Below are 21,709 nucleotides of genomic sequence, written 5' to 3' on the forward strand. Positions count from 1 at the left end.
GCAGTTCTGGGTCTCCAGGCACAACCATCCCATAGCCCTCCCTGCAGCCCCAGGCCTGCCCACTCCTGTATGCAGGGCTCCACGGGGCAGGGTGGAGGGCTCTGAGCAGGGGTGCAGTGTGCTTGGTAAGCACTGACCCCTTCTCCTTGGGATGCGGGATGGAGGGGAGGGCACAGGGTGCAGCCCCAGCAGCACCCTCGAGGGGTCGTGGGGTCGCCTGCTCCACCCCATGGGGCCAGGTGAATCCCTGTCTGCAAGGCCACCTCCCCTGCACAACACTTCCTCCCACCTTCACGGAGGCAGAAACCAGAGAAAGCAGGTTTAAATTGCTGAGTGTGGTCCAACAGGGACACCAGGCGGTGTCCACAGTCAAGTTCACCCGCTGCTTTGTTCATCAGCCCTGGCGCCTTACGTTCTGAGAGCTTTTGAAAGCAGCAAAAGTGCAGGAAGAGTGTGTGAGTTACGACAGCGGAAGGTAACACAAGTCCCCTCTGCTCATGCGACAACCACACGTGTTTATAAAATACACACGGACGTGTGCTTTTTCCTCGTCTGTGTTTCCTGGATTTTCTAGAGTAGAGCGTGAGGATCAGGTTCCCATAACCCAACCATGGGACCTTCTCCAGAGCTGGGCTGTGCCATGCCACCAGAGGAGTGGGACCGTGGCTCCCACCCCTCTCCACAGAGGGAGCCGAGTGTGCACCTGACCTCAGGGTGGCGAAGGGCCAGGCAGTACCTGGGGCGGGCAGCGAGCCCAGAGGGAGCGGGGAGGCAGGCTGGGAGGAGCTGCCTGCGTCAGCGGCTGCTTCGGGGCCCTTCCCGGCTCTGCAGCCCCAGCTCTGGACAGTGTCTCCCGGGGGCTGTCGGTGACAGGGCTGTAGTCTCATGAGTGGGCAAGGCTGGGCAGGGTGGGTGTGCCAGGGCCTGGGGACACACGGGACTTGTCGGGATAGCTGTGGGATGAATGGAGGGTCATCATGGCAACATGGGAGGCACCAGGGCATCAGGCCCTCCTCAACCCTGGAGGGGCCCCCCCTGTTTTGTGGACCCTCCTCGGGTACCAGCAGGCTTGGGGTCACTCGAGGCAAGATGGACCTGAGAGCCACCAGGCTTTCCCTCTGGGCTCCAGGGGGAGCGGCCTGTGTGGTCTTCCTGTGGCCTGTGTCTGGGGAAGAACTCTGACGGGCCCTGCTGGCCACCCCATCTCTGTTATCAGGCAGGGATGGCTCAGCAAGGACCGTACGCACTGGGCAGGACATCTGCTGTCTGTCCTCCCTGTCCGGGGAAGTCACAGGTCCCCAGAACTTCCTAAGCTTCTGGGGGTCCTGCAGAGCATCCTTTGGTGACAAGGGGGCTCACTGAGGCTTCCTGGCTGTCCCCCAGTGTTGTAGGGGGACAGTTGTGCCCCTGTGTTCCTTCTGGATGAACATCACCCACCAGGCTGACCAGGTGGTATTTGCAGGGCGTCTGGGAGCCTGGCACACGGCCCGGGTGGTCTTGGGGCTGCTGCTTCACAGTGGGATTCCGCTGGGGGGTGATGTGCCCACAAACAGTGTGGGGCAGACCCTCGGCCGCCTCTGGGCCGGGCCCTGCTTGATGTCCATCCCCTGCCTAAGCCTCCGGACAGCCGACCCCCTCGACGGTGGTAGTGTGGGAGCCTGGCCCCAGCCTCACGGCCCCCTTGCCCTTGGGGAAGCTGTGCATTCCCCCCGTGTTACAGGCCGAGGGCCACACAGCAAAGGGGGGAATCACACGCACCCCCAGCCCCACCCTCCACCGTACGCGTCTGGATGTCCTTCTTCGGAGGACCCTGCATGGGTGGCATTGTTTTCCCAGTTTACAGACCAGTAAACTGAGGCTCCGGGAGATCACCTTCCTCTGCCCAGATGGCAGAGGTGATGATGCCAGAAGCCTTCAGCCTGTGCTAATTTCCGGGGACTCCCAGCCCGGCCCTGGGACTCTTGCCCATGGCAGGCCTCCCCCTGGGGCAGTGGCCATGTGCAGGGTCCCCTCGGGGGTCCCCTCCTCCTTGTCACCACCCCAGAACCCCTCAAGGGCAGGTGCCGCTGGTCCACTGTGGCCCTAGGACCCAGCTCAGGGCCTCATGACCCCAATTCCAACCGTACCTGACTTCTCAGACTAGGGCCTGATCCTGTCAGAGCTGGGCCACCTACCAGTCTCTCTGCTGGTTTTCCTGGGAGGTAGAGACCCCTGCCCAGTGACCAGGGCTGGAGTGGGAGAGAGGTAGGCCCTTCTCAGATGCGGAGATCATTGGCAGCTCTCCAGGGCAGTGGGCCCTGAGGCCAGCGTCTGGCAGAAAATGCCCCTCACAGAGACATACCGAGCCCTGGGGAAGTGTGGACCTGGGGAGCAGCCGCAGCAGAAAGGTGGTGGGAAGATGGGGAGACAGGCCAAGAAGGTCCTGTCTCCACAGAGTTCACAGCAGCAGAACCACATCAGAACTCTGCAGGCAGCAGGGGCCAGGCAGGGCTTCCCGAGGTCGGGGGGTATCCTAGGGTGCTGTGGGCCCCAGGTATGGGGAGACTGGGGGTCTCTGTCAACTCACAGACTCTTCTCATGCCATGCCGCCTCCTCCAGGAGGCCCTCCCTGCTGTATGGTGACTATCCGTAACTGACACAGGTATCAATGGGATTCTGATTTCTTGCTTCTGCCTCCCAGATGGGAGCCAAGGGCAGGACCCGCCATGCCTGACTGGCCTGGGCAGGGCAGGGGTCCATGGACTCACTGAAGTAGGAAAGGGAGAGAGACGTAAAGGTGCTTGCTCATCTCTTAGGACGTCAGTGGTAATGCTCCTTAATCAGAGGAAACGGAGACATCAGCTAATTTTCAGTATATTGTTTACATTTGCTGCTTGGACCAAACTGCCAGTTTTTACAGTCCCTCAGCGATCGGCCCCAGGGTCCCGTGGGGGTCCTGTGACTCTGGAGTGGGAACAGGCTGCTGCTTCTCCGACAGCCATGGGAGCCAGCGAGGGTAGACCGCACGGGCGGGAGGGCAGAGGGGTGGGCGGCGCCCGGAGCGCCCACGGGACCCCCACGGCCCACGGATCTGTGTACTGTGGTGTTTGTTCAAACATCACCGGAAATCACTGCCTCGTGTCTGGGCTTCTACCGGGAGGCCCTGCGGCTTACGGAGCCTTCATCAGAGGCGAGAGTGGCCCCCTCTCAAAGCATCATCTCTGTCCCTGCTAACTATTGCCGTTTACGGAAGAGAACAGTGAGTTTCGGGGACGGAGCGATTCGCCCACAGTCACGAGGCTGGACACAGGTGCACAGGGAGCCTTCCACGTCCTGTGAGGGATGGCGGTGTGAACCCACACTCGCGTGCGGCACGCAGAGACCACTGTTGTTTTTGTAGTCACAGGAGCCCGCGCGCGTGGACTCTGGTGTCACCCCGTCTCCAGCCCCATCCACTCCCACCGGCGGTGACGGCCCCCCCCCTCTTAGGGGCTGCCCTGGCCTTGGAGGGCTCCTCTCTGAGTCCCGGCCCCAGCCCCGGCCAGTGAGGCCCAGGCGCCTTCTGGTGGTGTGGAGTTGGGGTGCAGGCCCGGGGCAGCCTCTCACCTCAGAACTGACGGCGGGGCTCAGGAGGCCACAGCGGGCGGTGGGGAGGGTGCGGCTGGGGGCGTGAGTTCCATCCCGGTGCCAGTGCGCTGCAGCCAGGATGTGGGGAGTGAGCTGGCTCCCACCTGGTGAACCGTAGCGGCTCCTGAATGATGGTCTCTCTTCAACATGTACACACCCAGGATCTCGCTTTTAAAATCTTTCCATTAAAATTAAAACATGACAGGATTCATGCACAGGTCACAGGCAAATGAGTTATGTCTTTTATTTTTTTTTTTAATTTTTTTTTAACGTTTATTTATTTTTGAGACAGAGAGAGACAAAGCATGAAGGGGGAGGGTCAGAGAGAGGGAGACACAGAATCCGAAGCAGGCTCCAGGCTCTGAGCGGTCAGCACAGAGCCTGACGTGGGGCTCGAACTCACGGACCGCGAGATCATGACCTGGGCCGAAGTCGGCCGCTTAACCGACTGAGCCACCCAGGCGCCCCGAGTTACGTCTTTTAAGTAATACAAGCCTGTAACATGACATCTTCTGGAAAGGAGTTTGTTTGAAAACTGCTGTGGAGTCAGGTGAGGTTGCTGCCAGTCAGAGTGGACCCTTGGTCCCGTCGCTCTCCTGTCCCTCTGTCCCTGCCCAGTACTTGGGAGAGTGGCCAGCCTCTGGCACCCCTGTGCAGCCACCGTCCTGGGTGTGCCACCGTTCTGAGTGTGCATACTCACACTGTGCACACACATCCCACGTACGCACGCACACACACACACTGATGTTCTCACACACGCACGCTGTCACGCGCATTCACACGTACGTAGACACACGTGCACTCAGACCCACCCAGGACATCCCGGTGGGTGGGGAAGGTGTGTGTCAGCTCCACCACCCTAGCATGGTTGGGGACCCCCCACCCCGTCTCCCCGCCGGTGGGGCTGTGGGCGGCCCCGGGATGCTGAGGGGGAGCGAGACTCTGCCCTGGGCCCGGGCACTTGCGTCAGAAGCGTCACCCGCAAGCTCAAGGTGCCAGGCAGCCCCGCGCCCCTCTGCCTTCTGCATCTCTTCCAGCCCTGCCTCACCGCCGCCCTGGACAGCAGGTGCTAGGCAGGACCCTCACGGAGCCCCTTCTCCCTCCACTCCTCGGCGCCCCCTCGCCCGCTGCAAATCTGTGGAACGAACGTAGCAAACACACGGCTCCCGGCAAAGCAATTTCCCTAGAGGTTTAAACACTGATTATGAGCTTAGCGTCCCTTAAACGATTCCAGCCATAATTATGTGTGTAATGTGACCGCCTCTTTTGAAGGCTTGGCGAGCGCGAGCAGGCCTTATCGGTAGGAGCCGGCTGTGTCCTCCCTGCCACAACGGCCCCACCTCTCGCGGCCACACGTGCTCGTGATCGGGCTTGTCCTCGCTGGGCCCATCGGTGGCTATCCTAGTGCCCACTCTGTGCCTAAGGGAGCAGTTTCTGGGCCCAGCAGGTGAGCGATGGAGGTGGGATCGCGTTTCCGGCTGTGTCCGGACCGGCTTCCCGGGGCAGCAGGGGCGTACTGCCACACATCGGGGGCTTCGGACGGACAGAGACCTCCCTTGTCACAGTCCTGGAGGCCAGAATACAAAATCCAGGGCCACCCTCCCTCGGGAGGCCCCCCTCCCCCCAGGGAGGGTCCTTCGCCTGGAGCCCTGGCTCCTGGGGCTCCAGCTGCTCCTGGTCTTATGGCCGCGTCCTCTGTCCCCCTCTGTCCACACTCAGCCTCCTGTCTGGGTGTCTCCCCTCCTCCTCTTAGAAAGACCCTTGTCATCAGATTCAGAGCCTGCCCGGACAGTCCAGGATGAGCTCCTCTCGAGATCCTTTGCCTACTTATATCCCCAAAGATCCTTTTTCCAAATAAGGCCCCAGTCACAGGTTCTGGGGGTTTGACGTGGACACATCTTTGGGGGGGCTCCCCCCTTCTTCCCAGAGGAGTTGTGACACCAGAAGGGTGAGGAGGCCCTGCTGGCTGCTCTTTTTCCTGAGCCCCATGTGGCATTACAACTGTGGAGAAAGCGTTTATTCCCAGGGAACCCACTTCCGGCTCTCCTCCACATCTAATGGATTCATATTCTTTGTTCAGCAGATACAGATTGGGAGGCTAGTGTGGGGTGGGGGGCTGTATTTGATGCTGGGGTACAGCAGTGAACGGAAGTTGCTGCCGACCCAACCTTGCCTTCTCCCAGAGTAAGACACACAGTCGGCACACACGTGCTATGTCAGGATGCTGAGTGTCCCCGTGAGCAGAAGGCAGGGTGGGGTCAGGAAGAGAGCTGGGGTGGGGGTGGGGGTGGGGGGTCCTGTTTGTGGTCAAGGAAGGCCCTTGCAATAGAGCATACCAAATAGAGGCGTCTGGGGGTATCCAGAAAAGGAGCATTCTGGGCCCACTGATATCTGTGCAAAGGCCCTGTGGCCATGGCATGTTTGGCTTGTCTGTGACAACAAGGACCAGGTCTGAGAAGCTTGAGTGAGTGGAGGGTGCGGGAGGGGAGGGTGACAGAGAGGGGTCCAGACTAGGCCAGGCACCGTAAGCCTCGCCCGGTAAGGCTCTTTGCTTTTACTTGGACTAATTGAGAGGCAGGGGTAGAAGGTTTCAGCAGAAGAAAGACATGTTCTGACTTGTTTGAAAAGATTCATTGTCCTGGGCCTTCTGTAATCTTGGTAGGAGCTGCAGCTCCTTGGGGTGGCCCCTGGCATGGTCAGGGGAGTTCCTGCCTGGCAAGTCCTGACAGGTGCTGGGCTCCTCTGAGGCCTAAGGTGATTCCCCTCAGTGAGTCCGCCGGGGGCTCCCCTGGGGTCATGCCGAGCGAGGCAGGGCTCTGCAGGAGCCCTGGGTCCAGGCCTCTGAACACAGTCCCCAGGCCGACCAGGGCCCCACCAGCCCTTGTCAGCCTCCTGCCTGGGCAGTGAAGCAGAAGGGGCAGACCCTGGCAGACGGGGTGTGTGCGGAGACGGGGTGTGTCCTATAGATGCGAGTGGCCCGCTGCTTCCAGCCTGTGTGGTGTCCACCAAGGGTCCAGTGCCTGCCACTGGCCAGCAGTCTAGCAACTGCCCTTGCAGGATCAGCATCCACAGGCCCTGGGCAGTGCCCAGACAGTGGCCATCCCTGTGGCCCCTGGGGACCAGGCAGACTGACTAGACCCAGGCTCAGGTCCCAGGTCAAATTCTTCCTGCAGCAGTCTGGTCTTTTGTTCCCTGAGCCCCTCGAAGCCGATTTTCTGCCTAGGATCAGTGTCTTTGTGGAGTCCCTGTCCCTCTCCCTCTCTCTCCACCGGCCCCCCTACCCTGCTCAACCAGAGCCTCAGGGAGCCTTCATGGCCTCAACTCTCTGTGGGGTCAGGGCCCTTCCCCTGGTTTCTGTGTGCTGGCCGCCCCACGTCGTCCAGGGCCTCTGGAGCATGGATCTGCGGGGCTGGGGCTGCAGGGCTGACCCCCAGGGGGCGCCCCGAGCCGCTTCTGTCTCGGCTTGGGACGAGCTCCCGCCACAGGCAGGGCTGTGGTGCCACCTGCTGCCGACGGGCGCTTCCTCGGTCCTGGAAATCACGGTCATTCTGATCACAAAGGTAATACTTGCTCCTAGAAGACACTTTGGAAAAGCGTGGTTTATCCATGGTCCCACCGCTCAAATATACGTGATATTAATGCTTTGCTTTTATTGCGTTTTCCTGTCTCTCCTTATGTACATATGACCTCCCTAATTTTTAAAATGCTGCCTTTTCGTTTAATATTTTAACATTTCTAGCATCTGTCCCTTCTACAAAATGGAAATTGTATGGATGTGACCTGATGATTTGTTGAGCCAGCCCACTGATGACAGACATTTAACTTATGAACTATTTCCCGAATGTGAGTTCACTAGATGATTGCAAGAAAACGCTCCTTTATTTTATATTCACAGTTTGGCAAACATTTTCACCACCCCGTAAAGAAACCCTGTACCTGTTATCAATCGGTCATTCCCCATCTCTCACCCCGGGCCCCACAGCCCTCCTCTGCCTTCTGCGTCTGTAGGCTTGCCTCTTCTAGATGGTTCGCATAAATGGAATCACACCCTATGGGACCTTCTGTGACCGGCTTGTCTCAGTCAGCCTGGTGTCTTCCAGGTTTGTCCTTGCAGTGTGTGCAGAACTTCCTTTTACGGTCGAATAACGTCCCACCGTGGGGACCACCTGTTTATCCACTATCTGTTGGTGGGGTTGGAGAGCAAGCTTCTGTGAACACGGGTGTGTGGTATTTATTTGAGGCCCTGCTCCCAAATCTTTTGGGCAAAGCTGTCACCTGACACTGGGGACGCTGAGTGGTAGCTGACGTTGTGAACAGTGAAGTCCCCTCCCCCTTTCCTCACTCAGCTCCCAGGGCGGGGACAGCAGGTGGAGGGCAGCCAGGCCCCCCACGCTCAGGCTGAAAGTCCGGGGCCTGTCCGGGAAACTCCGCGGCTCAGGAGGAGAGGGTGTAGACCTGCCCGAGGGCGCCAGCTTGGCACAGGTGCACCCAGCCTCACACTGCCAGCCTGCCCTCACCTCTCCGTGGCCCAGGGAAGCATTAAATACTCATAGTGGATATTCATTATTGTAGAGTGTGCCAGTAACGCGTGCACTCTCACACTGCCCTTGACGAAAGGAAGGGAGCCCGTGCAGCCCAGCCTCCCTCTGTACCGGACGGGGGCTGGGGGGGGGGGGGGCGGACAATGGCCCCAAACCTCAGGCGTGTCACATCTTTGTACTTCTTAATGGTCTTTCCTCCCTGGACGTACCCCCACATAAGACCTAGGGCGGTCCTGCGTGTTTCTGCGCCATGTGAGGGACCCACACAGTGTGTGAAGGTCTGTGACCCGCCCCCCTCTGCCTCTGTCGACTCTGCCCCTGCAAGACTAGATCGCCCCATCGCTGAGCAACCAGTGCCACAGTGAAGATCCTGCCACGTCTGCGGGCCACAAGGGCAGAGTTCCACGTGCATGTCAGTGGCAGCCCCCGGGGTGGGAGCTTGGGCAGCTGGTGCCAAGTTCTCTCTCTGAAGCTGTGGCCCCAGCAGTGCGAGGCTGCCTTTGTTCCACCTACACCACGTGGCCTTCAGTGCCTCCCTCTGAAACGGGACGGACAACGAAGGACCAGGCCTCTGGCATGGAAAGCAGAGCCACTACCTCCCGGAAAGGAGAAGGAGGTAGTGCAGGCAGCCGTTGGCCGCGTTTAAAAGGCTTGCGTCTATGGAGCCGCAGGGAGAGCATCAATTAAAACGTCAAGGGGAAAGCTGAAAGGGAAACTGGAGAAACTGCCAGATTGTAGGACAGAGGGATAGAGGAGAAAGGAGAGGAGTCGTGTAAGAATTGGAGGCACCTGAAGGGGGGCAGACGGCCCCCCCCCCCGTGGGGAGGAGCAGGGACGTGCATGGTGGGAGCAGAACCCTGTGTTCGTAACAAAACCCCACACGCAGGGAGTTAAAACAGCAGAAATTCATCCTTCACAGCTGGGAGGCCCTGTCTGTCTGCGCCTCCTCTCATAAGGACACTTGTCACGGGGTTAGGGCCACCCGATAATCCAAGATGATTTTCTCCTCTCCGGGTCTGTACCTTGATCTCCGCTGCAAAGACCCTTTATCCAAATTAGTCCCGTTTGCGCGCAGGGTGTAGGTGGGCGAGTTCTAGGAGGAAGTCAGTAGATGATGGCAGTCGGAGGGAGAAGGGGGGGGGGGGGGGCTGAGCATGTGAGTCCACACCAGGTGGTCTACACCAGCAGAGAGAAAGGAGTTGAGAGTGGCTACAGCAAAGTGAGGGCAGCAGACAGGGCAGGGCCAGGCCAGGAGCCCTGCTGTGCCAGCTGGCTTGTTAGGTGGTGCCTGTGACCTTGATGACACTCTGAAGCTACCAGTACCTCCCGGCAGCTCGGCTGTGGTGCAGTGGGAGCCTCCAGGGCAAAAAGAGTTTGTTTCTCGCTCCTGGCTTTCAGGCTCCAGGAGCCCCTGGCGGTGCCCGTGCCCCCCACACCCTGTATCTCCTTCTCTGTGCAGTGGCCCCACGGCCGGTTCAGGTTCCTCAGACAAGGCCGGGCTGGAGACGGTCCCCTTGGCCACAAGAGAGAAGATCCGGTCCAGGTTCCACGGCAGCCACGACCTGATCCACCGCCTGTTTGTCTGCATTTCAGGTGCCGGCTGGGCCCGCGTGGGGCGGGGCCTCAGGGGGTGGGCGGGGCCTAGCTGCCGGTGGGCTGCAGGGTGGGGGGCCTTGTTGGGAGTGGGTGGGGCCTCAGGGTGGGGCGGGCCTGGCAGAGGGTGGGCTGCAGGTTGGGCGGGACCTCGAGTGTGGGCGGGGCCTGGCTGAGGGTGGGCTGCAAGGTGGGGCGTGGTTGGGGGTGGGTGGGGCCTCAGGGTGAAGAGGGCCGGGCTGAGGGTGGGCTGTAGGTTGGGCGGGGCCTGGCTGGGCGTGGGCCGCAGGGTTGGGCAGGGCCTGGCTGAGGGTGGGCAGCAGGTTGGGCGGGGCCTCGAGTGTGGGCGGGGCCTGGCTGAGGGTGGGCTGCAAAGGTGGGGGCGTGGTTGGAGGTGGGTGGGGCCTCAGGGTGGAGAGGGCCTGGCTGAGGGTGGGCTGTAGGTTGGGCGGGGCCTGGCTGAGGGTGGGCTGCAGGTTGGGCGGGGCCTCGAGTGTGGGCGGGGCAGGGCTGAGGGTGGGCCGCAAGGTCCCTGCTGGGCAGGATGCGGGTTGTGCCCGGCCACGGGAGCATCCCCTCCCTGCCATCTGGGGATCCCCCCACAGTGCCATTTCATCATCCCCAAGCCCAGGAGGGAGGAAGGCTTAATTCCTCACTAGGGCCCCCATCTGTGACTGGGGAACCCATCCGGCTCCCGTGGGGGCCTTGGCCACCCACACAGCGAGGGTCTGTTCAGTTCGTGGTTCCGATTGTGGCGTTCATCCTGCCTAGTTTTGTTTCCCCCGAGTGGGGGAACAGGAGGGAGACGCCTGTTTTGTCTCCCCGGGGAATTCAGAGGGCCGTGAGCCAAAAGGTGTCTTTTTAATGCTGCTCTTTGGTTCGTGTGTTAAAATAACTAACACATCCATGTGATTCAACAGTATAAAAGTACGCACTGAAGGCCCCCTCCCCGGCCTCCTGCGTGCCCTTCCCTCCCCCACCCTCCCGGTTTAGGGGTGCTTGCAGACGGGGCTTCCCCCGCAGCCCACGCTACCCGCTCTTCCCGGCCTGCTTGGCAGGACTGCAGCCTGTGGCCGGGGGGGGGGGGGGGGGGGGGCGGGATCCCTGCAGAATCCCGGTCACGATGGGGGGTGTCCCATACTGCCCCGGGGCCCCCCAGGCACTGCCAAGCCAGGCCAGGTGGGACCAGGAGGACCCCGGTGACCCTGAGCTTGGCTTCACACAGCTGCCACACAGCTTTGTTCCAAGGTTTAGGGATATGGAGTCTGGCAGGCGCTCAGTACCGTCGCCCGTCGCGGTGCACAAAGAATCCTCCGGAAGCGCTGACTGCAGTCCCTGGGGCGGGTCACTGGGCTTCCCGTTCTGGCCGGACGCCCGAGGCTTTCCCCTCACGCTGCCTTAAGTAGCAGCGGTGTCTGCAGCGAAGGAGCTAACGGGGCTTCGATTCTCGCTGAGAAATGGCCCTCACTCAGGGAGGAGGACCCCCCCCCACGCAGGGAGGGGGAGCCTCACTCAGCGAGGGGGAGGGCTCAGTCAGGGAAGGGGAGCCCCACTCAGGGAGGGGGAGCCCTCAGTCAGGGAAGGGGAGCCCCACTCAGGGAGAGGGAGCTGTCTCGGGGAGGAGGAGGGCTCTGCGGTGAGAGTGGGGGAAGCAGGGAATGGCAGGGAGTCCGGCAGAGGGCAGGGCCCACCTTGGCTCCCAGCCACATGCCCCGAAGGGGCCCCTGCGGTCAGGGGGACTTGGGGCAGCAGCGTCTGCCAGGGGAAGAGGGCACGACCGGACACACACGTGGCTGTGTCAGTGAAGGCGCTGCTGTGGGCAGTGGGCACGGTTCAGGGCCCTGGGGTCACCTGTCAGTGAGAGGCTAGGACCACTCAGGAGTAGTGGCTGCGACCCCAAGGATAAAATGTGGGAGTGAGAGTGAGCGGGGGCCAGCGGGGGGCTGGCTGTGTAGGCACCCCTCCACCGGCCTGCCCTGGACTCCCGAGCTTTCACTCCTGCCAACAAAGCCAGCTCCCAGGGGCTGGTGGCCTCTTCTTGCCCCCACCAACCTGAGGACACAGCCAGCGGCTGGAGCCCCCGGAGCCTGACGGCCCTCCTCCCCTCCCAGGTGTGGCTGACCAGCTGCAGACCAACTATGCCAGCGATCTGAGAAGTATTCTCAAGACCCTTTTTGAGGTCATGGCCACCAAACCAGAAGCAGACGACAAGGAAAAGCTAAAGAAGGGTGAGTCCCGCTCAGGGCGTGTCCCCACCCCAGGGATCAGCATCTCCTCACCCTGTAGGGCCACCCAGCTTCTGCACAACCTGCCACATTCCAAACAAGAAGCACCCAGCACTGCCAGGCTCTCCGCTAGGGGACCAAGGGGCACACATCACAGGCCCCAGAAGTGCCCGAGAGGCCACCTGCCTGGGGCAGTGTCCCCACCACTGGCTCTGCAGGTGGCTTACAACCTCACACGCACCGGCCTGTGCCCGCAGAACCTCCCACTCTCCCTCTGCGTATGCTCCTGCGAGGTCACCCAACTTCTTGGGGCTAACAGGCTGGGAGGGACAGTGCCCTTCCTCCTAAAGACAAGACCCAGATGTGGCAGAGTCACTTTTAGCAAATTCTGGCTGCCAAAACAGTCCGAGGCCAGCCCAGAGTCAAGGAGGGGACATAGGCCCCATCTCTCCCTGGGGAAAGTGGCTGTTCATATCCTGTGGCCACCTGGGACCTGCCTCACATACTTACACATGCTCAACACATCACGGGTGTAGACACGTGCCCTCACACCCACATGGATACTTGCTCGCGCGCGCACACACACGTTCTCATATTGTCACGTGCCTGGGGTGGGGAGAGAGCCTGACCCTTGGCTTACCCTCTCTCCCCCCGTGCTGGGCTGAGATACCTGTTCTGGGCCAGCTGCCCCTCATCACAGGGCATTTGGGCACACAGGGCAGCCCGCCCCAGCCCACCAGAGCCCCTCCTTGCTAGCGGGGAGCAGGAGCAGAGTTAGTTCTGTGTGTCCACCAAGCTCTGACTCCTGGCAGCACCGTGCCAGGCTGCGCTGCCCCCATTTGCCGGGGATTCCTGGGCGGGATTGCCTCCTGAGATATCACGGTTCAGAAAAGGCAGGTGACATGGACCGCTTCTGCAAGCAAGGATGGTGGGCTTAGGGATCACAGCCCAGGGAGACCTTTCTGCACAGACCGTGCAGGGGCTCTGGGGCTGGGGGGCCCCCAGGGGGGCCGCATGCCTCTGGGCACTGAAGGCCCCTGCCGGGGTCAGTACCCGGCCTGCTGGGGCTGTGGTGACCCCATGGCCGTGGGACCGCAGCTGGGTTTGGGGGACCCCTGCCAGTGATGCAGAGGTGGGGCTACCGGGAACAGGTGTTTCTGTGCCCACCCCACCCCTCCCTTCTCTTCCAGTCACCCAGAGCCTGCGGAGTGCAGCCTTAGAGGATTGTGCCCTGTGCCAAGAGACCCTGTCATCCTCTGAACTGGCAGCCAAGACCCGAGATGGGGACTTGGAAGGTACGTGTGGAGTCTGGGCCAGCGCCCACGGTGCTGCGTGCTGGGCAGGGAGCAAAGGCCCTGTCTGGACTGTCCCCCTTTCTGCCCTGGATATGGAATCCATGAAGGCACCGCTTCTCCGACTGGGGGTCCCTCCCCAGAGGCCCTCTGGGCACGTAGCTGCCCCTGGGGAGGCAACTTCCCACTCTGGCATCCCCTCTTCGGCCCCCAGGGTGGGCACACGGGCCTCTGGCTGGAGGCGGCTGGGCTCGGCACAGGTACACACCTGTCCCCACCTGCATTCACCTGCCCCACAGGAAGGGCCTCAATGGCAGCTTCTGGCACCCTCTTCACAGGAGGCTGCAGGCTGCGCTCTCTGGTTACGTGGGAGCCCCGAGCCCCTGCTACCCTGTTAGCCTGGAGGTCAGGCCTGCTGGTGTCCCAGGCAGGGAGGGAGCATCCAGGGTAGGTTGGGGCCCTGGCATCATGTGTGTGGGGAGGGGCCGGGGACCTGGGAAAGGTGCTGAGATAGATGGTGGCAGGTGGGCCCAACCAGGTGTCAGATGTGCGTGGAGCTGAGAAGGAGTTGAGAGTTCACCCCATGATGGGCCAGAGGCCACAGCACTCCTGGTGTGCCTGGCCAGCTGGGCTGGCCCTGCCTGTGTCCGTCTCAGGGCCTCCCTGGCGCTCCAGTGCTCCGGGGGTGATGGGGTTGCGGGTGTCCAGAGGGGGCTGCGGGGATGGGGTGTCCGGAGCAGGCACAATCTCCCGACTCTTTCTGGAAAACCATACACGAGGTACAAAGCACCTGTAGCAGGAACTCGGAGCCCCTCTGCTCAGGAGGAGCGGAAGTGAGAAGCTGTGAGGTCCGGCTTCCCAGTGCACGGGCGGGAGCCACACCCTCCCTGCCGACTGCCGACCCAGCCTCGCTCCTGGAAGTGGCACCTGCTGACAGAGCCTGGATGCTGGTCAGAGGAGCGGTTCCAGGAAGTCCCCCGGACCCTCACGGTCCTCACAGGAGAGGGTTTGGCCTTTTCTGTCTGAGCTGGTGTCTGTGGCCTAGCATGGCCCTTAGGGGCTAACATTGCCACCTGGGACTTCCCTGGGGTCAGCCTGGGATTTTTACACAGGGGAGAGGTGGCAAGCGGGAGAAATGACCTCCCTGCACTGAGGTGAGCTCACGGGGCCCAGAGAGGAAGGTGGGAGGGGTGGGTGGGAGGTAGTTTTGGGTCTGTGCAGGCAGGAGGAGGGGCAGACCCTCCAGGCCAGGAGGGAGGCCAGGAGACCCCAGGCCCTTCTTGGACAGCAGCCTTGCTGAGTTCCGTTTGGAGGTGCTGAGGATGGGGCCAGGGGTGCAGGCCAGTGCCCACCTGAGCCCTGGGGGTCGTGCGAGTCTGGACAGACCACCTCTGAGCACACTGTGGTCTGAGGGATGGATCTCAGATGTTCTCCCCCACCCCTCCCGGCTATTGGCTCTGGCCTTGGGCCCTGAACGGGAGGAAAGTGCCTGTCTTGCTGTGGGGGGTTTTTTTCCTCCCCCACACTGATGAGTCTCCGAATCCCAGAGCAAACCTCCATAGAGGCTTCCAAGCACCTCTAGAAGTGAGACAGGATGGGTCCCACACCCACCTGGAAGGGGGGCCCAGGCCCCAGCCTGGCCTGCACCTGTGTCAGGGAGGGGCCGGCCGGACGTCTGCCTGGGTTCCCAGGACCACGAGGACCCCATAACTGCTCTGGAGCCAGGGGTGGGCAAGGCTGGGGCCCCGGGGGGCCCCACAGAGTGTGCCGAGCTGGTGGCTGATTTCTTCACTTCTCAGCTACCACCTCTGCCCGAGGGCCCTGCCAGGCTGGGTGCTGACAGAGAGAGGTTCAGGAGAGGGTCATCCGGGTGAACACTCCCTGCCCACGTCCCGAATCCGGGCGGCCTGGCGGACAGGCACTGACAACAGCTGCAAAGGTCCTGTCCAACTGATGCCAGCAGTTTCCCGAGACCGTAACCAGCACCCAGAGTCCAGGGGAGGATGGGAGGGGAGGAGAGCTGGAGCTGCTGGGGCCCATCCGGCGGAAGGCACCGGTACACCCACTGCCGGGGTCGGCCTCCCACCCCAGCCCACCGGCTGCCACTGTCACCGCTTCGCGGCCCCCTCTGGCTGACGCGTACCCCCCTTCTCGTCCCAGATCCACCAGAGTGGGTCCCCGATGAGGCTTGCGGCTTTTGCACGGCATGCAAAGCGCCCTTCACTGTTATCCGCCGGAAGCACCACTGCCGAAGCTGCGGGAAGGTAAGAGGGGCACGGTGGCCGGAGGTTGTGCCCGCAGACCCAGAGACTGTGGCCAGGGCATCCCCGGGGCCCTTCCGCAGGATCTGGGAGTCAGGACCGACACCCCAGGGCACTGGTAAGGCCTTTGGGGCCCCGCTTTGACTTGGCACTGTGTGCGGACTCCGGGCACTCTGCCCACTGGGTCCCGATGGTGTGGTGCCCAGCCCCCAGCTGCTTCAGAGCTGGGGACGTGGAGGGAAGGAGGGTCTGAACAGGAGGCCTGCAGCAGCCTTGGAGTAGGGCTGGGACCCTCCTCGTGAGCCTGGCCTCCCGAGGCCATGACCCACCCCAGGCTTTTCCGAAGGTCCCCTCCCTGCCCACAGAGCCCCGCCCGTGGTGCCCGGCACGCTGGAGGAGGGGGGATGTGGGAACCGCCGAGGTCGGGAGGGGTGAGGCACGGCATGGCGGGGAGGGTGGCGGTGGCTTGTTTGGCACCCTGGCTCACCGGGTCCCCGCCCGCCCCTCAAATTCCAGATCTTCTGCTCCCGCTGCTCCTCGCACTCGGCCCCGCTGCCCCGCTACGGGCAGGTGAAGCCCGTGCGCGTGTGCACGCACTGCTACATGTTCCACGTCACACCCTTCTACAGCGACAAGGCGGGCATCTGACAGGGCGCCGGCACTCCCCAAACCTGCCAGGGCCCCAGAGGACTCCCGGGGGCGGTGCTGCTGGCCGCAGGAGGGTCTCCACTGCATTTCATTGAGCGGCCGCCACCACTGCAGGAGGCTGCGGGCCGCCCAGGCTTCCAGAACGTCCAGCTCCTCCGTCCCTCCTACCCTGGACTCCCCACCTGCGGGGACCCCCGGCCAGCTGCAGGGGCCAACGGGAGGTCGGCTTCAGGCAGTGGGGATACCCAGGGCTGCCAGGTGGCTGCCTGGGCAGGGGTGGGCTTTCCTCCCACCTGCCCCCTGCCCCTGCCCCTGCCCTCTGCCCCCCCGGCCCCTGGCCTGCTGAGCTGCTCAGCCATACTAGAAGGCCTACGCAGAGCCGGCTCTTGACCAGCCAAGTGGGACCGCACCTGGGCTGATGGTGGACAGGTCCAGGAGAAGGGCAGGCCTCGGCGTCCCCACAGGGCTTTCCCATGCGCTGCCCATTCTCTGTCCCTGCCCCGAGCCCGCAGCTGCCATCTCATTCTCCAGCGCTGCCCCTCCCTTGGCCAAACAGCAGGCATCTTGTTTATTCTCGGAGGGGGAGATTCAGACACACGGCCAGGTCCTCTGGGCCGCAGGCGTGCCCCTGCCGGTGTGTGCCCGGCTGCTGACGAGATGGGGGGCCAGGCAGCTGCCTGCACAGCACTGAGACCCAGTTCCCCAGGTTCTTAGGCCAGGGCCCCCGGGGTCCGAGGACCACCAGATGTCACCCACCTGCTGCCACTACCCCCTTCCCTCTGACCCCCTCCCCCCAGGGACCCTGGCCCACCTCCTCAGACCCCAGAGTGGCCCGGCACCCAGGCGGAGGCCGCCAGGGGGCCCCAGCACGGACACCTCAGGCTTAAATCTCAGGCTTCACATTGCAGTGAGGATTGCAGCTTTATTTTTAGAGAGACGCTAACTACTGCTTCTTTTATAAGAAAATCCAACTACTGCTGAACAGTGGGTACACATGCACAGAAATGGCTTCTGGGGGGGGGGAGTATATAATGGAGGAAATATTATGTATTGAGATTATTTTTATTTTCTAAACGCTGTAATTCGAAGCCATTTCCATAAATCTATTTAAGGATTGCAGACACTTGTTTCTGGTGTGAACGTGGACTTCTTTTTCTGCGTCTGGGAAGCGGTGTTCTTGCATTCTTCCCTAGAAAGCTCCGGGCTTCTGCGCTCTTAGGGAAATTGAGGGGTTCCCATGAGCCCGTAGGAGAGGGGTAGCCAGCCTGCCCCCCCGAAAGCCCCATCCCATGCCCTACGAGGGTTCCAGGGTCTCCACTGCCTGCCCACTTGCCCCGCCCCTTTTCTCATGGTCTTCAGCTCAGAATCCTGGCCTGTGTGTGTGTTGGCGGGTGGGTACTCTTGGACACTCCCCCTTGGAGCCCTCCCCACCTGGTCCGGGTCAGGACCACCCACCCACCGGGGGGCTGCCTTCTGGAGTGCCCTGGAGAGAATGCAGGGGAGTAGGCTGCACCCTGGGGTTGCCATGGCAATGGGGCCTTCCTCTGCTCTTGGAGGCTGATCACTTGGGTGTCTAGTCCCTTGGAGGTGGACACTGGGACCCCAGAGAATGGAGGGATGGTTGTGAGAAACCACCCAATTGGTGGCCACCAGGCCCACTTTCTTCCTGAGAGGTGAAAGAGTTTAGAATTGGGGGACTCCCTAGGGGCACTCCTGAGTCCTTCAGGAGTAGAAGAGAAGGGATTTGCAGGGGGACCTGGTGTCTCTGGATGCCCAAGTCTGGGCCTCATCCTCCTGCCCTGGACAGAGCCCCTCTTACCCCTGTGGGTGGCTGCAGCTCCAATGGCTGGACAGTGGAGACTTCTGGAACGTCAGCTGCCCGGGGAAGGAAGACAGCCCCTGCTATCAGACCAGGAGGTCAGCCCCTCACAGGAGAAGCTGCTTTGAGGGGACACTGCAGGGTCCCCCTTCCTCTCCTCAACAGGCCCACAGTTGTCACCTTCCAGACTAAAACACTGTGGCCCTCCTTATCCACCAGGTCAGGCTGGGAGGCACGGAGACCCAGGAAAGAGGGTCTGCCCACCCTTGGCACAGACAGAGCTGCGCTCCTGAGGGAGAGGCCTGGGTCCCAGAGAGACAGGGAGAGCTCTGGGTGTGGCCTGGAGCCAGGAAGCCCGCCAAGCCAGATTTGGCCTGCCCTTGTGCATCTCTACCCTGAGCTGCCCTGGAGGAAGGTTCTGGGGCCATGGGAGCCTCCAGTAAGAGTGACTACTTGTACCGTTTGTTCAGGAATGAGAGTCCTGAGTCATGAGACTTTCCGTGCTAAACCGGGGACGTGGGGTCATCCTACCCTTCGACAGAGCTATCCACACCGCAAGGGCAGAGCCAAGACCTGGGGATGGGAAGTGGATTAGTCCAACACCGAGTTTCCCACTCAGGAAGGTTCTAGAAGGAATAGTCTGCTGCCCACCCACAGTAGGGGCTCAAGACTGGGAGACCTTGGGGACAGGGACAGGTAGAGAGACACGAGCTCCAGATTTGGAGGCAGCCCTTGCAAGCGGGCTTGGGCCTGGAGCAGGCTAGCCTTCCTGAGCCCCCCAGTTCCCCTGTGTCACCATCATTATGTCCTTCCTGTTACCGTTTTCTGAGCGCTGTCCCCTCTACTCCCCTTGACAATCCCCCGAGGGGGCAGGATCCCAGTGTCATAGATGGAGAAACTGAGGCTTACAGAAGTTGGCAGACGCTGTTAGCTTTTAGGAGGGTCACACGAGAGGCGGAAGCAGAGGGTGCCGTGACAGTCCCAGCTGGCTCTGCCTGGAGAGCCCCTTCTGAGGCAGGTGTGGAGACAGGGGCTCCACCGGCATCTGAACGCCCACGGCACACCCCTGTCTGGCATCAGGGAAGGCTGGGGAGCTGCAGGAGCCTGGTGCACCTGGGTCTGGCTTGCCCATCTCCCCTCTCTGGCTATGCACAGGCCCTGGGGAGAAGGCCTTCCGTGTGCCCCAACGCCTCCACCCCATGCTTCTGGTAACAGGTGGGGGTCCTAGGTCTGGCTGGGCCCCACAGGTACTCAGGACCTGCAGACTGCAGGCCACCAAGGCAGAGGATGGAGGGCCTGGGGTGGAGCACCCAAAGCTCTCTGTACTCACTCTGGGAGGTGGCACGGGGGTGGGGACGAGGGATGCACCCCACCTGGTCCTGCCCCTCCCACAGTGGGCTCAGCTCATCCAGTGCTCCCACCTCCCACCCCTACACCCACCCCTGGCCTCTGGAGGTGCCCTGCTGCTTGCCCCCACTTGTGGCTCATCCGTCCCCACAATGTGCCCAGGGACAGCCAGCCTGCCCTCCGGCCTGGCCCTCCTCCCCTGGACATGCAGGTGGGCAGCCCCCCACACCAGCTGTGTGGCCTTGGTGTTCCGGCTGCTGGGGAAGGTGATGAACAATATAATCCCGGGAGGCCAAATGGGAGGACTAGGGTTGGAGGTGTGCTCCCCTTCTGGGGCCCAGGACTGCGCCCCCTCCAGGGTCCCTGCTGCAGACCCTGGTGGCCACCAGAGGGCGACCCATCCCACCACCTGCGCTCCCAGTGAGGTTGGGCTGCCAGGGCAGGGGGGCGACCGCATTGCTGCCTGCAGGGGTGAGGAGGGGCCAGGGAGGGTCCCAGCTCAGCAGGGATTGCAAGCAAGGCAAAACACATCCCAGCCAGGTCTAGGATGGGGAAACAGGCGTCCTACTTAGAGCTGGACATCTCAAACCACCGGGGTTGGGGCTGGGGGCTGATAGCACCATGGAGGGGGGCGGCTTCTCAGCCATTCCTGGCTCTTCCTGTTCCCTGGACTCTGCAGTGGGAGCTGGGGGAAGGTGGGCATGACCCAAGGTGCCTGCCCCATGCCACCCCCATGACCCAGTGTCCTGGAGCCACTAATCTCCTCAGAGGCCTAGCCAAAGCCACCTCCTCCAGGCAACCTTCCTAGCCTGCAGCATCCTCCCCCCCCCCCACACCCCACATTCTCAGGGCAGAGTCTGGGGTCTCCTTGCAGGAGTCAACAAAACTCTAGAGCCTCTCCTGCCTCTGAGACTTGGGAGAGGGGCAGATTCCAGCACTGAGCAGTCACTCAAAGTTAATGTCACATCCAAGACTTAAACACGCAAGCAAGGCTTTGCGTTCTGCTGTGCGCTCAGGGTAGCTCAGGGCTGGATCCTGCACCTGACCTGGGCAAAGATGGGCGCACAGACATTCTGGATCTTTCCTGCCCTTGGGGCCTGCAGATCTGGAGCAGAGGGCATGTGAGCTGGTTGGCCCCTAGGCCTGGGTTGTGACACCTCTGCCCATGCCAGGTCCTAGCCCTCCTGCCCCTAGTTCATGGGCCACTTCTCCCCTCACTTCCCCCACCCTATGTGCACTGAGGTGCCACCCACCATCACAGGCAGTGTGGAGCCACTGGGAAGGCCTGGTCCTGGGTGTTGCTAGGAGAGGGGTCCCTGAAACAGCTCAGCTGCAAGGTGGGGCCACCCCTCTCCTCTCAGACTGGGATGCCGTATGCACCTGGTTCCCACAGTCACACCTGGCCCCTTGCCCAGCCGGCTGTGGAACAGAGCAGCCCTCCTGCCCCACGGCAGTTAGTAGGGTGGGCATCCAGCAGGTGCACTCACCCTAGGCAAGGTGCCGGCTTTAGGACTGGGGCCAGCAACCTACTCTTCACATAGCAGGGATGAAGGGACTCTGCAAAATACCAGCCACCAGGTGGTAAGCCTGGGGTTCTACCTCCTAGGCCCCCCAACTCTGAATGCATCTGCCCCTCCCCAGAGTTGGGCACTCTCCTTTATCCTGCACAGCTCTTAGGGGCTGTGCCCTGGTTCTGGGGTAATTGTGGGGCATGAGCAGGAAAGGCTGGGGTTAACATCAAGACAGCCCATGCAGGGCTGTCTAATGGCAGGTTCCAAGTGCCCGGCTGGGTCCTGCTGAGCTCTGCTGGGGTCTTGTAGGGAGGACAACACACCCCTAACCCCATTTCTCAGATCACACAGCTGGGCTCCCACCCCCAGCAAATAGCATTAGGTCAGGAGGTGGCTTGGTCTTCCTGCTCCTGTGTCACCAGGCCTGGGTCACATTTGTGGGAGCACCGATATCAATGCTACTGGGATTTCCAGGAGACACTAGGCAGTCCCTAAACCTCAGGATTCCCAGTTCCTTTAACCATAAACCGGGAATTCAGAAATGCACAAGGAAATGGTGTAAACATCCAATCAATCCTAGGATGGAAAGTAGAGATTTTTATAGTTTTTGTTCTGTTTCGTTGGCAGTAGCAATGCCCCCTTTAGAGGTTTGGGCAGGGTCAGGGCAGGGGTCCAGCCACCTTATCCCCACACTCTCCAGCCTGCTGGGCCCCTCCTCAGGAGTTGCCAGGCCACGAGTCTCAACAACCAGTGAGAAGGAAGACCGAAGGGAACTGAGGCCAGTCTGGGGATGCCTCCAGGCTGCCAGTCCCTGCTCCTACGGAATCAGTTTAGGGTCAGGGGCCACTAGGGCCACCCAAGTGCAA

General features: G+C 61.7%; 1 protein-coding gene across 6 annotated transcripts in view; it reads left to right on the forward strand.

Annotated features, from left to right (window-relative positions):
• ZFYVE28 (zinc finger FYVE-type containing 28) overlaps window positions 1-17,250 on the forward strand; it is a 119,972-nt gene extending 102,722 nt beyond the window's left edge. For all 6 annotated transcript variants that reach the window (XM_047847251.1, XM_047847254.1, XM_047847256.1 and 3 more), the window contains 5 exons: window positions 9,607-9,740; window positions 11,852-11,968; window positions 13,156-13,260; window positions 15,418-15,521; window positions 16,035-17,250. In XM_047847251.1, the coding sequence (XP_047703207.1) occupies window positions 9,607-9,740; window positions 11,852-11,968; window positions 13,156-13,260; window positions 15,418-15,521; window positions 16,035-16,166 (592 nt within the window). In that variant the 3' untranslated portion in view covers window positions 16,167-17,250. The remainder of the gene's footprint in view (window positions 1-9,606; window positions 9,741-11,851; window positions 11,969-13,155; window positions 13,261-15,417; window positions 15,522-16,034) is intronic.
• The last annotated feature ends 4,459 nt before the right edge of the window (window positions 17,251-21,709 follow it).

This window comes from Prionailurus viverrinus, unplaced genomic scaffold, assembly GCF_022837055.1.
Source record: "Prionailurus viverrinus isolate Anna unplaced genomic scaffold, UM_Priviv_1.0 scaffold_45, whole genome shotgun sequence".
Lineage (NCBI taxonomy): Eukaryota > Metazoa > Chordata > Mammalia > Carnivora > Felidae > Prionailurus > Prionailurus viverrinus.